The sequence below is a fragment of the Penicillium psychrosexuale genome (genome assembly GCF_028828465.1).
Source record: "Penicillium psychrosexuale strain IBT 29551 chromosome Unknown utg000006l, whole genome shotgun sequence".
In the NCBI taxonomy this organism is placed as follows: domain Eukaryota; kingdom Fungi; phylum Ascomycota; class Eurotiomycetes; order Eurotiales; family Aspergillaceae; genus Penicillium; species Penicillium psychrosexuale.
Window position 1 is genome coordinate 1,319,850 of NW_026643191.1, and position 14,716 is coordinate 1,334,565.

The 14,716-nt window shown below is 49.1% G+C and overlaps 5 protein-coding genes across 5 annotated transcripts; all 5 read left to right on the forward strand.

Annotated features, from left to right (window-relative positions):
• Nucleotides 1-1,507: 1,507 nt before the first annotated feature.
• N7518_010340 (protein kinase family protein) lies at nucleotides 1,508-3,871 on the forward strand (the record flags this gene model as incomplete). The annotated part of the gene is made up of 1 exon (XM_057191266.1): nucleotides 1,508-3,871. The coding sequence occupies one exon, from the start codon at nucleotides 1,508-1,510 to the stop codon at nucleotides 3,869-3,871; it is 2,364 nt and encodes a 787-aa protein (XP_057037402.1).
• A 2,714-nt stretch (nucleotides 3,872-6,585) lies between these two features.
• On the forward strand, nucleotides 6,586-8,532 carry N7518_010341 (Ytp1 family protein; the record flags this gene model as incomplete). Its single annotated transcript, XM_057191267.1, has 4 exons — nucleotides 6,586-6,856; nucleotides 6,915-7,870; nucleotides 7,931-8,302; nucleotides 8,359-8,532. The coding sequence occupies 4 exons, from the start codon at nucleotides 6,586-6,588 to the stop codon at nucleotides 8,530-8,532; spliced, it is 1,773 nt and encodes a 590-aa protein (XP_057037403.1).
• Nucleotides 8,533-9,296: 764 nt separating this feature from the next.
• On the forward strand, nucleotides 9,297-10,261 carry N7518_010342 (dienelactone hydrolase family protein; the record flags this gene model as incomplete). Its single annotated transcript, XM_057191268.1, has 4 exons — nucleotides 9,297-9,384; nucleotides 9,469-9,797; nucleotides 9,876-9,993; nucleotides 10,059-10,261. 4 exons carry the CDS (start codon nucleotides 9,297-9,299, stop codon nucleotides 10,259-10,261), a joined length of 738 nt encoding a protein of 245 aa, XP_057037404.1.
• A 594-nt stretch (nucleotides 10,262-10,855) lies between these two features.
• rbd2 (rhomboid protease family protein RBD2) lies at nucleotides 10,856-11,920 on the forward strand (the record flags this gene model as incomplete). Its single annotated transcript, XM_057191269.1, has 6 exons — nucleotides 10,856-11,048; nucleotides 11,110-11,247; nucleotides 11,305-11,386; nucleotides 11,439-11,504; nucleotides 11,553-11,674; nucleotides 11,724-11,920. The coding sequence occupies 6 exons, from the start codon at nucleotides 10,856-10,858 to the stop codon at nucleotides 11,918-11,920; spliced, it is 798 nt and encodes a 265-aa protein (XP_057037405.1).
• A 380-nt stretch (nucleotides 11,921-12,300) lies between these two features.
• Nucleotides 12,301-14,325, forward strand: N7518_010344 (GPI-anchored transamidase subunit GAA1; the record flags this gene model as incomplete). The annotated part of the gene is made up of 4 exons (XM_057191270.1): nucleotides 12,301-12,599; nucleotides 12,652-12,890; nucleotides 12,941-13,785; nucleotides 13,840-14,325. 4 exons carry the CDS (start codon nucleotides 12,301-12,303, stop codon nucleotides 14,323-14,325), a joined length of 1,869 nt encoding a protein of 622 aa, XP_057037406.1.
• Nucleotides 14,326-14,716: the final 391 nt, after the last annotated feature.

Genomic DNA, 14,716 nt, shown 5'->3' on the forward strand with positions numbered 1-14,716 from the left:
AAATCGATACAAAAGGAACGGGCTTGCTAATGATTGTGCGCCTTCAGCCGTGTCTGCTCCCACCGCGCCGGTCTGATCCGCAAGTACGGCGTAAGGAGACACCAATCTCTCGAGCATATTGCGTATTGCAAGATGTGACGGTACATGGACTTGTGTGGCTAATACGGATCGTTTTAGATGAACATCTGCCGTCAGTGCTTCCGTGAGAAGTCTACCGACATTGGTTTCACCAAGGTTCGTTTTAATTCCTCTCTCGACAATCCCGTCCGATCCCATTCGAATATCACAACCACATTCTCCGACGTGAAAATCCAATCGACAATCTGCCCGGCCACCACAGATGCACACTGCAAAAGCACAACACTAACCACAAGCTTCTCAACCTACAGTACCGCTAAGCGAGCAAAAAAACCAACTCCCCCCTCTCGAACCGTTCGCACCCACGAAATCCATCTACGTACCCGGCTCGACTACGGTAGCGTCAAGTGGAGCAATGTTTCAGACGGGCTCAAAAATGGCGTCTTTGATGTTTTTGTGAATGGAGGAATAGACATCGGGCTTGTGTGTCCGGTGTCTCGGGGTTGCGAATCAAACCAGATCTTGGCTCCGAGGGGAGGATTTGGGGTTGTTGCATGGAGTGTCTTGAAAAACGAGGATTTATGTTATTTCCCTCATCCTGGTTTTTTCTTAACAATTTCAATGACGGAATTTTTCTCTGGGAATCATCTCTGCTCCAGCTTGCTGTACAACGTGCTCGTGGTCTGGATGCCGGTGGGCGTGCTCTCGCACGGCTATTCTTGTCCCTGAATTTGGTGTAGCTTTTGATGTTTGGCTGGGTGAGCCTCTCGAGGTGCACCATTGATCATTGAGCCCGCGAATTCTTCGTAGCGGCTGTAGGTGTCGACAGATCGGATATACTGGTCCCGTTTTGGTGCCGCGGCTGGATAGACGATCTATCTAGATGACGCCCCATGCGGTTAAGGCTCTATGCGGCGGCACTAGCAAGGCAGGTAATCATTTATGCAATAGGACACCAACTGGAATAGTTAGTATTTGCAATGACTTCATTGTGATAGTGCAGACATTCTACATGTCTTATACTTCGCGCCTGGAGATATTCTGTCCAATATTCCTGGTACTTTTTTATAGCTAATTGTTATCCATCTAGCCATAACACCGAGTATAAATTTAGATCACTCAATCTTTAGCTACTTCGTAGAATAGCAGAACAATACGTCGGTGATTTAGACAATATACGTCATTTAGGTGTCTTTTTCTAGATATATCAGCTATACACCACATTTTTAGCGTCGTTTATATCACCCCTGTTGAAATATATAGGTTTTAGATACCTACTACTCCGTGAACATCTTTAAATGGTGTGCCATAGGTCACGTGCCAGGTCTAAACGCTGTATATCGGGGTAGGTTCCACTCTCTAAATCACGTGGTATTCCGCTCTTACTCTCACCACAAAGTCAACCTGGTGGCAGAAAGAGCACCATGCCATGTCTGATCAAAGAAGATCACAGGTGATTATTGAAAACCCTATTGGGGATGGCCTAAATGGCTTTCGCAACAGATTCAAGTCAATCTGTGGAGACGATGTCGATCAGCTTACACAGGAGGGTGAGGCACTCCATCGCAAAATCTTTATTTTGGCTAACTTGAATACAGTTATGCAATCTCTCGCGGTCGCCCTCGTGTCAGCCCTTGAGGGTCTTCCCGCTGCTGGTCTTCTGCTGTCCAAGTCGGGAGGAACTCTTCAACGGGGTCTGCTTCAACTTATCCTATCGGGTCATTTCGACCTTGATCGAATCAAACCACTTTTCAAAGCATCTCTTGTGGAGACATCAACAGATGAAGAGATATGGAATCTTGTGGACGTGGCCGTAACGGAATCTACGCCGCCCCCTCGAGCGGTTGCCTCCTCCCTCCAACAAACCCCCTGGCTCCAAAAAACGAGTAGCTTCGCGAACTCCTCTGAATACCGCCAAGATGTTGACAGGGTCCTCAAGTCAGAGCTTGGGTCTCTCTATGTAGGGCTCCCGCATTTCCGCTCAACATTCTTTGGAAATATCAGTGGTCTTCAAGCAGCATCCGATGCTGTATTCGAAAGATGCACTGAAGGTAGCAATCCGATTTTTGCCGACGGGTGGAAAGGTTGGCCAAAAGATGCAAACCAGGAGGATGTCTTGAGTTGGTTTGCAGATCTGAGTGAGAAACTGGCAACGTTCTCAGTAGACTACAATTCTGCGTCGACGTACCTGCGAAGGCCACTCGCACAGCCCAATATACCCATAAAGGGTTCTACAGCAGAGCGTAAGCTAGACATCGGCTTTATGAGTGATACTACCGCTGGAAAGGATACCCGATGTCATTGGTCACAGGTCATCGTTCCTGGAGAGCTAAAAAGCAATCCGGCAGCTGATACAGCTTCTAAGGCATGGCTTGACTTAGGGAGATATGCTAGGGAAGTTCTTGCGGCCCAAGATACACGCCGATTTGTCCTGGGCTTTACTATATGTGGATCCTTTATGAGGATATGGGCATTTGACCGTCTCGGGGGAGTCGCATCCGAACGGTTTGATATCAATGAGGATGGGCTCCAGTTCGTGTCCACTATTCTCGGTTTCCTATGGATGAGCAAGGAGGAATGTGGGTTTGACCCTACGATTACCTCGAAAGACGGCCAGCGATTCATCGAGATAGAGCAGAACGGCCGGACCGAGCGTCTCATTCTCGATAGATTGATGATGCGGGCACCTTGCATAGCGGGTCGAGCAACAACATGCTGGAAAGCGCATCGTGAAGGCGACCCTAGGGTTCCGCTTGTTGTTAAAGACTCTTGGCAATATACAGAGCGTGACGAGGAAGGTAAGCTTCTCCAAGAAGCCACCGAACGAGGTGTTATCAATGTCGCACGGTATTATCATCATGAGACGGTCTGCATCCGTGGTGAAATTGATGATATCCGGGACAACGTCCGTGGCGGCTTGGACATCAGAACCGCGAGGAATTATCGACCAGAACGAGTGGCGCTCTCGACTGGCATAAGTGTGGCTAATACTCCACGAAAGGGCCGGTCCAGTGTGAAGCGCTCTTCTAGTCAAACTGGCCTCTTTCTACCACCTAATAAACGATCATGTTCGGCATCTCCTACCAAGGCATCTGCTGCCAAGGTATCTAATACCAATGCATCCAGCAACCCACTGCCAAACCGAGTGCATCGGCGTGTCGTCCTGCGCGACTATGGTAAACCAATTTACAAGGCTAGCACTCATTCGGCCCTGCTTGCCGCATTGGAGGGTTGCATTACAGGACATCAGTCCTTGCAACAGGCAGGGATCCTTCACCGAGATATCTCAATCAATAATATCATGATCAATGAAGACAAAGAGAATCCTTCGTGGCCGTCGTTCTTAATTGATCTTGATCTGGCCATCAGAGAGCAACGAGACGGTGTATCTGGAGCAACTGGAAAGACCGGCACGAGGGCCTTTATGGCAATTGGCTCTCTTCTGGGCGAGAAGCATTCTTTTATGCATGACCTTGAATCGTTCTTCTGGGTGATCTTTTGGATATGCATCCATTATGACGCGCCAGGCAAGGGAAGAACTGTTGCAAACTATGACAGGTGGAACTTTATGGATACAGGGATTTTAGCTGGCCTAAAGAAAGGCGAGATAGCCGATGAAGCGGATTTTGTGAGATCCGCGAATGAGTACTTCACAGAGTACTATCAGCCACTAGTTCCATGTGTTAATACACTTCGGAAGGCTGTTTTCCCTAATGGAAGCAGGTGGAGAAACGAAGATATGGGGTTGTATGATCGGATGAAAGGTATTCTACAGAAGGCGCGCGATGACTGAGAGTTGAAGGTAGTTGCCTTAGAGAAAGTGTCACCGTCATGTAATCATCCTTCGAGCTATAGCACTGAGATACCCTAAAAGATACCCCAAAATGGCTCCAAAAAAGACTCCCAATAGTATAACGGCCCTCTACTATCATAAGCCAAATAGATTAGATTTTAATCTACAGAGAATTAGTTAATATGAGCCAAATTAATTACACAACGAGGCCACGGACCTAGATTGGTCTACGGACAGGCACACGAATGCGCTAATCCCCAGCACTAACTAAGGCTGGGAACGCTACTGACGTAGTAGCGCGAGTGGCTTTTAGTCCCTAACCATTCGATCGTATTCGTGTCCGTGCCCAAGTCCTACACCCGTGTTGATCATACGGGATCTCGAGGTATTCACACTCTGCTCATTGGTCGCCGATTATTACCATTACCCCCGGAGAACGGCTAGGTGAGCGCCGGGGTGCGGATAGAATTTGTGCCGGACTCCCGATTATTACTGCCTAGGTATTCTCAACCAGGCAATATTCCTGGGAGTTCTGGACGTGTCGAATGGCTTGATCTCAGGTCACACCGTCTGATTATAGCCGGGCACTGCCGCCATAGAGGAGGGGTGTGGAAAGCCATGGCGTTAGGCAGTTGTCGAGATTGGAAATCAGACGTCTAGGGTAGCGGCTTAAGGTTATGCCATGCACAAACAAAGCATGAGTCATATCACAGCTTACGGCTGGCCTGCACTAGTTAGTTAGTCTCCGTACTCTGTATTGATTAGCAACACGAGGTCAGCCGGAGACATCTGTACTTACACCATAGTCTCGGAGCTCGGAAGTAAAGCGGAGTTTGCGTTCCGGGCATAAGAGCTCACCTTCACAGATTAGCAATTGTTCAACGCAGATCCTAGGGACGTGCAGGTGCGTGGATGTAACAACCCAGCCCTTTTCTCATGTACCCGGATGCTCACGGATACGGTTCTCCAATCGCCAAGATCGGGCTTCGGCTCGGTCTTGGCACGACTTTTGTCAACGCCCACTCGCTTATTTCTTTACTGGGAGATGACGGATCCTTGTGGCGTTGGCTGAGTAGATGAAGTAGAGTAGAATGCACTGTTGTACTAAGCATGGAGAATGGAGTACAGCGGGGGCTTGGTATGGTAAAGTTGTACAATATGCAAGCTTGGACCAGGGTGGTTAGAAAACCACATGACGATATGCATCGTGGCTTATTTTTTTTTCGCATGGAGTCCCACTATGCCACTATGTTATGAGATGTTTACAAAATCTGTGCATCAGAGATGCAAGGACCACCGCTCGGTCTTAATTTCGGTTTATTCACGGCCCACGGGAATAAGGGGAGCTACTATGGAGTACGGAGTACTTGGCGCAAACTTCAATATCACCTCTTTAGGCAACAAAGCAAGGTGCCGAACTTCCGCTCAAATTTGCTCTTATTGCTCTGTTTTCGTATGTCGGAGCATAGAGCCCGACATTCGGTTACGATCAGACTATAACCCCCACTAGGACGGGCCAGCTCAAAATTGCGGCTCGGGAAACAAAGCGAGGGAGGCCGAGATGGGTGGAGTATGGAAGCACCTGACAAGGATTTCATATCGTACCCCGTAGGCTATCATTGATTGGGGGGATAGATCCCTGGTGATCATCTCCAACAACGTTAGACTTGCACGTAGTCAGTCAACCTGATGATGGGTGGGAAGCTATATTGTAAGCATGCATATATACTCCGTACTCCGCACATGCTATGCTCATCCTATTCCATGCATCCTATGTCTGCCTAGGCACACATAGAAGGTCTAACGGAAGCATACAGAGCTGATCAGGTCGGTCACGGTCCAAATAGAGTAACGATCGACTACGTCATTGGCCAAGGCGCCTATGTTTCTGTATACATCGTGCCACACGTAAGGCATCAGATGCTGTACAGACGGAGAACTGCGCCCTCCAGAATCCATACAAGAATTCCCATTGCAAATATCCCGGTTCTTGGGGCTCTATGTAGTCATAGGTCATAGTTCCAGGCTCCCAAACTCATGAAGTCACCAAAATCCACATTTCTTAGACGCTCCCGAGACACCCGAATGACAGGAAGAGCTAAGAAAATTCGATTCAAAAACGAGATATCAACAACTTTGGCTTCAATTTCCATAGTTCAGCGTAGTTCGTGACACTTAGACTTTAAATAAAGCTACCTACATATGCATCATGCTACAAGCAGAAATGAGATCTACCGAGTTGGGCATGCCGTGAGGGCCTCAGTTCTTTTCTCCACGCACTTCTTTTTTCATATTTTTTTTTTTCAAGAGCATTGGAAATCGGCACCGGCGAGCTCATTTCTATTATTTTCTATTTTTTAAAAATTCTATTTAGCTTTATTAGCAAGTTTCCCGGTACTTCATTCCTAGCTCGCCTGGACTTATATACTGCATTCCCTCCTGGTGTCGCATACTTCAGCCCTACAGCTTCATTTCCAAGTACAGATAATCGGACAGTCTAGTTCGTCACTCTCCGAGTAGTCCTGTCTAGACTTGGAGGAGTGAAAAGCAAGAATAAATACGGGCCCAGCTACCGGCTTGACAGGCTCGCTACGTCACGATTTCATAGAGCTTCGACCTCAGCTGGTTGGAGCTCTATACTTCGCGACCACTTGCATTTTTTTGCACATACAGCCACATCATTATTTCTCGCAGTATATCACATCATCTTCCTGATGTGGCCTATAGCCACTCGAGTCGCCAGGGCGGCAATTTTCACGCTACTGCTCGCATCGCTTGCGACCGCGCTTCCACACGGGGACGGTGAATCAATGGACATGGGGATGCATATGAACACGAGCACCGACGCGCCGCAACCTACACCCACCGCCATGCAAGCTAACACCGATGGTCCCATGAGCTATTTTGCGTATAGCAAGCACTCCAGCACCATTATAGCTCACATTGCCCTTATGGTTCTGGGATGGTGCTTTGTTCTTCCTGTCGGTAAGTAGCTGTTGTTGAGCTCTGAGCATGAAAGAAAACAGAAACTGATCTCAAATAGCTGTCATGCTGAGCATCGCACGCTCACGGCTTGCGATTCTATCACAATTCCTCTTCCTGGCCTTCAATGCGTTCGGTGTCCTACTCGGGGTTATCTATAACAGCCAGACTCCAGACCTCTACGAGAACAATGCGCACCACAAGCTCGGCTGGGTTGCGACGTGTGCTGTATCCACCCAGGTCGTCCTGGCTTTGCTCTTTGCTTACGCTGGCCGCGGCGAGTCGAATAAGTCGAATACGCCCTCGTATGAACACGCTGCGTTCTTGCCTGTCGCGACGGATGACAATGATAACGAGCGTGCTTGCTTCAACGGTGCGATGCGCGAGCATCGCTGGTCTCGCGATAGTGGCCAGGGGACCGATAGCAACTCGTCTTCTATTCATAGCCCTGGATCGTGTTGCGAGTCGCCTACCGATTACGACGGATTTGAAAAGCCCGACGAACTACCGAAGGATACCGCTCCGCAAGGCTGGATTCGTCACACCGGTGTTGGTCGCTTCTTGTCCAAGACTGTCCCTGGTCTGATCCCCGGCCGAGCTCTCCGCGTTTTGAATGTCGTGTATAATATTGTTGACCGTGTCATTCTTCCATTCGGATTTGTCTGTATTGCGACTGGGGCTGTGACTTATGGTGGTATCATGAGGGGCCATGAAATCTTCAACGGCCTTGCTCACTTCATCAAGGGCGGTATCTTCTTCTGGTACGGTGTCCTGACACTAGGACGTTATATCGGTTGCTGGGCAGATTTAGGCTGGGCCTGGAATAAGAAGCCCTCCGCGTCTATTGTCGGCTGGAAATCTAAGGTTCCATCAGCTGAAGCCACAGAATCATTCGTCATTTTCCTATATGGCGCGACAAATGTATTTCTCGAGCACCTATCCGGTGCGGGCAAGGCATGGTCTGCTACAGACCTCGAGCACGTTTCGATTTCTGTGCTGTTCTTCGGCGGCGGTTTAGTACGTTCCATCTCCTTTTTTCGGCTCTTTATAAGAATCAACCTGACTAACCTGAAATAGGCCGGTATGCTTTTCGAATCTACCTGGATCCGCGAATTGGTCAACAACACCATCCTCCAGACCCCTGCTCATGGCACCTCGGATGAAGCCTGGACGCCACCGAGGTCGCAGGGCGTTTCCTTGAACCCCATGCCACCCCTAGTTATTATGTTGCTTGGCATGATGATGGGGTCGCACCACCAGGACAGCATGACATCGACTATGGTACACAAGCAGTGGGGTAACATGTTGGTTGGATTTGCGCTGTCGCGCGGCATGACATACGTTCTGTTATACCTCAAGCCACCGACCTCGTACCTCCCGGCTCGTCCCCCGACCGAGATCATCGCTGCATTCTGCCTAATCTCGGGAGGTCTGATTTTCATGATGAGTGTAAGTGCAATTAAGCTTTACAGTGTCCCCCAAGAGCATGACTAACAAAGATCCAGACCCGAAATGTGATCCAAACTATGGAGTACTACGACGTGGACGCAATGTTCACCTTCACTGTCGGCCTAGGCTTCAGTGCTTTCGTTATGGCTTATGAGATCTTGACAATTGCCCTCAAGGCCTGGGCTGTGAGGCGCGCACAGCGCCCTCAGCCAAACTTCCGCTTCGAGTGAAAAATTCTGCGACTTGTTTTCCTTTGATACCACCTTTACACTTCTGAGGTTTTTTGTTTCATGAGATATACGGAGTCATTTTGCTTGTGAATTCTTCATGCGACATGATATTTCCTGCAGAAAGATACCCTGGGAAGGACAGTTTCTTGGAGGACCTCGGACATGATATTTTGTGACGTTCAATGTGTGAATGGACTAATGTGGTAATACGGCTGGTGGGATTGACTGGGACTGGATGTCCTAGTATCCCAGATATATGCAGTACAGATGTTTCTATGAATGCAATGTTATTTCTTATCTCTTCAAACTTACTATTGTAACGTGTTGGGGTAGATATAAGGAGTTAGGGTCTTATTTCAGTCATTGTCAGATGCCGACTGCCGAGGCAATGAAATCTTGCTCTCATACATTTTTAGATGGGCAAAAGCCGTATGTATATATATGCAAGTCAGATATTCAAAGTCAGTGCAAGACCATTGAGCCTCAGCTCTAGAGGGTCAGCCTTGGGCACCTACATAAGGAATGAGAATGTGAATAACGGCGGCGGTCCAAGAGGTTTACCCCTAGGAGCCAAAGAGCTCCTTGAGGGGCATGTGGAGTAATACGCCAGTCAGCCAATTGGATTGGATGAAATAATATCTGACGAAATGGGTAAAGACTCAAGTTGGACATTGTACACCCAGGGTACATTTATAAGCAACCCCTCTATCCATGATTTGATATCGTACTTCATTTTTACATTCTATACCTCTTCACACTTCAAAATGGCTTCCAACACTCCCGCTGCCTGCTGTGCCTCTGGTTTCAAGCACGAAGGCACTCCCGCCGGTGAAACCAAGACTATCAACGGAGGTAATTTACAAAACTCCTCTATTTCAGCCACCCGAAGCCCCTCAAGCCCCCAAAATGATACTTTTTAACCGAGCTGTTTTCTAGTCAACGCCTATATCGCCCACCCCAAGGGCAACAAGACCCCCGAGAAGGCCATTATCTTCGTGACCGATATCTTCGGAATCTACACCAACGCCCAGCTCCTCGCCGACGAGTACGCCAACAATGGCTACCTGACTATCGTTCCGGATATTCTCCAGGGCGACGCGATCGATGTCAAAGCCATGGAATCTGGCAAGGTCGACTTGTCTGCATGGCTCCCCAAGCACAAGCCCGCGGACGTTGAGCCCGCTGTTGAGTCGGCTATTAAGTACGCCCGTGAGACTCTCGGCGTTAAGAGAATCGGCGCTGTTGGCTACTGCTTCGGTGCTAAGGTATGTACCTCTAGTCCAGATCTGAAGATCCAATCTACGAAAATACCTCATAACCCCTAGCTAACAATATTGGTTTAGTTCGTCTGCCGCAACATAAAGCCCGGCCTGATTGACGTTGGTTACATTGCGCACCCCTCGTTCGTCACCCACGAGGAGCTCGGCGCCATCAAGGGACCTCTGTCTATCGCTGCTGCTGGTAAGTTGTTTGCAGGATATTAGTTTGAAGGGAAGCAGCAAAGGCTAATTTTCGCGTGTCAATAGAGGTCGACTCGATCTTCACTACCCAGCTTCGCCATGAGTCCGAGGATATTCTTATCAAGACTACCCAGCCGTGGCAGATCAACCTGTTCAGCGGTGTTAGCCACGGCTTCGCTGTTCGCGGCGATCTGAAGGACCCCAAGCAGAAGTGGGCTAAGGAGCAGGCTTTCTGCCAGGCCATCGCTTGGTTTAACGAGCACCTGTAAATTAGTTGGACGATTTTCAATATAGATAGCAAATGCAAAGGCGATATACACATTTTATACTGAATAGACCTAGACAGCACGGGGTAGATTGAGCTGTCAAATCACCACCACGGGGTTTGTCTACCCGGACACCTTGCGCGGTTGGTCTTTATCGCGCGGCGTAATATTCGCGAACAAGTCGCTTTAATGGTTCGGTCTCCCTTGACGTCTCTTCGAGTTTGAATTTTCCATTCAGATTGTTTCCTTGACATTTGGAAGGCTACTCGTTTCCAGTTGGGGTTCTTGTCCCTTGTCTTCGTTCCATCCAGGATCGCGTGCGCCTTGTGAGTTATCCCTGGCATCGGCTTGGCAGATCAACTAGGAAAACAGAGTCTAACTGATCTTTCTCTCCAGTCATTAATTATTCGATCCACCATCTGACTGTTGAATAATTGTCAATTCTTACCAACGGCTCCGATCGCAATCCCTCTCGTTCAAAGTCGCGGTATATCCCGACTTGTCAGCCCGACTCTATTCCGGCCGCCCTGAGTGGTTTCGTCACTATATTTATTTCCTTCGAAAGTGATAGAAACGGAATAGCACCATTCAGAAATCATGACGACCCCTGCCGCTTTACCTCCGTTGCCTTTCAATCCGGGTCGGATACGAACATACCTCCTCCGACTACCGCTGTTTACTCGACTGGTGCTGCTGATCATTCTGGCCTTCTGGCTGCTCGAATTCCAGACTATTTGGAGTGTTGTGCAATGGGGCGCTTTGATTCCAGACGAGATCAACCTGGGGACTAGTATGTTTGATTCCATGTTGAAAAGCATGTCGGGCGCATACTGACTTGATGGTGTTACTAGTGTACCGACTGAACACCTATCCCATCATCCACACGGGCTTCTTCCATGCTTTCTTTAATGCAGTGGCAGTTGCACCGCTACTGGAGCGATTCGAGGCCGAGCATGGCACTTTGACTGCTATTGCGTTGTTTATTGGACGTGAGTGCTCCAGAAACGCAACGCTTGCGGCCTTTTGACTAATGTTGAATAATTCAGCTCTCTCGACTGTCCCCGCTGGACTTTACATCTTGATTGAGAGGTTTATCCTACACAGAAATACTTCGGTGGTCGGCGCAAGGTAAGCTTCAGATCACTAGGTGGAATGTTTCGGTAACTAATCTTCAATCCAGCATTTGGGTTTTCCTGCTTCTCGGCTCCGAAGCCATCAAGACATACAAGTCTCACCCTAACTTCAGGTAAGATTCACTTGGAAAACTTGCTCCAATGTTACTAACGCCCTTCAGTCTTGGCCCGTACAAGATTCCTACCTGGACCTCACCCCTGTTCGCATGTGTCGTTGTATCCATCCTCATCTCGAACGTGAGCTTCCTTGGTCATCTCTGCGCGATCCTTGTTGGATATCTCCGTGAGTTCTCTTCTCTGAATTTAGCCCTACCACTGCTAATCGTCGTTAGTTGGCCTCGGATATCTCAAGGTGTTTGTGCCCCCTGAGAAGGTCCTCCGTTGGATCGAGGGCAAGCTGAACCTCCTGGGACGTCTGCCTCACTATGTCTCTGTCGACCAGAAGACCTACGGTCGTTATGGAGTTCTTCCAACCAGCAACCCTGCCACCGTCAGCAGCAACAATCAAACAACCATGAGCTACTTGTGATCTACCCAGTGGGAACCTGATCACGGTATTGATGCATTCTTCATTTCATTTTAATGTATATTTTCCACTATAGTTTTTTATATTGCTGCAGACTCGGGGACATTGGATAATAGCATAGCGTGTGCATACTCACAATTAATTTGCACGGTTGGTCTTTATCGTTCGGCGTAAATTCCTCGCGCATCAACAACGGGAGCTCTATCTCCACTGTTGACTTGTAAGACTCCAGTTCAGTCCAATTGTTCCACTCGTTTAACAGCTTCGCCTTCGCGGCACGGGAACTCATTTCCCGATGGTCATTAGTCAATGGCATTGAAATGTGAGCAAAATGCCGAATACCACCTGTCCTTCCACCAGCACCGGGGACCCCAATTAACAAGATGCCAGCTGCAATCCGCAACTTGCGGAATAACCCCAACCTCCTCTATGTTCGCCTCCCGAATCTCGTATCCTTCATCTGCATAGTCGTCGGTGTCGTCTGGCTACTTCTCCTCCCTCTGAACGAGTACTCCCGACAAACCTACATCTCCGAGAATGCGCTCCTGCCGGGCCAAGTCCATGCGTATTTCACGGGAAGCGAGCAGAACATCTTCCGAGGTTATAAGAAAGAATTGGAAGGATTGTTGAATGATGGACAGGCGAGAGGCGGCCAAAAAGACGAGGCGGAAGTGACAGCGGCGTATGTCAAATGAACCGGGCACAGGCTGGACTATTCGCTGATACTTCGACAGGCTCTCGGACAAGTTGCAGTCAATCTTACAAGCGGCGGGCCTTAAAGTTGCCACGCAAAAATACGAATACACCTCCGCTGGGATTACGCACCAGGGAGAGAATACTTATGCCATTATCCATGCGCCGCGCGGTGATGCCACGGAGGCGATTGTGCTGGTTGCGCCGTGGAAGACGGCTGATGATGAGCTGAACCTGAATGGTGTCACTCTTGCCTTGACATTGGCAAGATACTTCAAGAGTGAGTTCCGTGGTTGCGTGCCTCTAGTCGAGTTATTGACAGCTATCTAGGATGGTCGTTATGGTCCAAGGATATCATCTTCTTAATTCCTCCGGACAGTAAGACTGGCACTCAGGCTTGGATCGATGCCTACCACGATATGCACCCGGCTTCGGTGCAGCCACTTCCTTTGAAGAGTGGAGCATTGCAAGGTGCACTAGTTATCGAATACCCATTCGAGCACCGGTTCCAGACGCTCCATATTGTATATGACGGAGTCAATGGCCAACTCCCCAACCTCGACCTGTTCAACACGGCTGTGGCCATTGCAGGTGGTCAAATGGGCATCGGGGCCAATCTACAGGAAATGTGGGGTCACGACGACAGCTACGAGCATCGTCTACAGACCATGTTCCGCGGTATGACCAAGCAGGGTCTCGGGTATGCCACCGGCGCACACAGCAGCTTCATGCCGTACCATATCGACGCTATCACACTGCAGACCAAGGGCGAGGGATGGGAGGATGAGATGGCCCTGGGCCGGACGATTGAGTCTCTTTGTCGCAGCTTGAACAACTTGCTAGAGCACCTGCACCAGAGCTTTTTCTTCTACCTGCTCATGCAGTCCAACCGTTTTGTCAGCATTGGAACCTACTTGCCCAGCGCGATGCTGATCGCTGGAAACTTCACCATCATGGCAATTGCTCTCTGGATACGTACTGGGTACTACCCGGAAAGCAAGCCAAGTGCTAAACCAAAGAAAGAGAAGGCACCCACCGAAGAGAAGGAGACGGATACTATTGTCGAAAGGAATACTATCGCAGAACGATACCTTGCTTTACCACTCTCGCTTGTTGTCGGACTCCATCTACTCGGCCTTGTCCCGCTCTGGGTCTTTAATAATGTCTTCCACCAGGTGAGATCTGCCAGTCTACAACCACAATGATAATAGCTGCTAACGTATCTACAGTACTTCACAACTACCACCTACATATTTGTGGTCGTGGACATCATCCTCCCCCTTCTCCTCGCCGCAATTCTCTCCAACGGCCTCGGTGTATCAAAACCAATCATCCCGCAACAGTACCACCTTATAAAATCCTTCTCCCTCCTCCTACTGGGTCTCTCCCTCTCAACCCTCGCCACCCTCAACTTCTCCCTTTCATTCATGATCGGTCTTCTCTGCGCGCCACTTAGCTTCATCCCTCGCCTGCGAGGCTCCGTGCCATTCCGCTTGGCAACCTCCAGTCTGGGTCTGGTGCTTCTCAACCTCGTCTCCCCGCCAGCTGTTCTCCTTGGCGTCTGCTGGTATATGGGGGTCTCAGTTGAGACTGTTCTCACCCAGGCGGCTTTCGGTTGGGATGTTTGGGGTATGTGGACCCAGGTCGTTGTTTGGTGTGTGTGGTGGCCGGCTTGGTTGATTGGCTGCGTGTTGCTGGGGTCGTCGATTTTCTGATTACTATATTGTACATTGTGTCACGCGCTTTGTCGCATTGGTCCAATGATTAGGATATTAATAAATAAAGTCCAGGAATCTACGTACTACTCCCAAGACAAAGAAACAAAGATGACTAGCGCGCTGGATACCACTGGCAGCATGGAGTCCAAATATCAACTGCGGCTGACGTCCAAGCACCGATGCAATACCAATGCACTGCAAATACACATCCAAGTGCATTCAAATGTAGCTAGGTACGTATATGTTCTGCTCAAATAAGTTCTCTGAATGTGTACGCCCTCTTTGATGTGTTTCATTTGCCACGCCGTCCCTGTCTTCAAAGAAGTGACTCGATTTCTGGTTCTTACTCTCAAGGCCCAAGCATCGCAGCGGCCAATTACGATCAAAG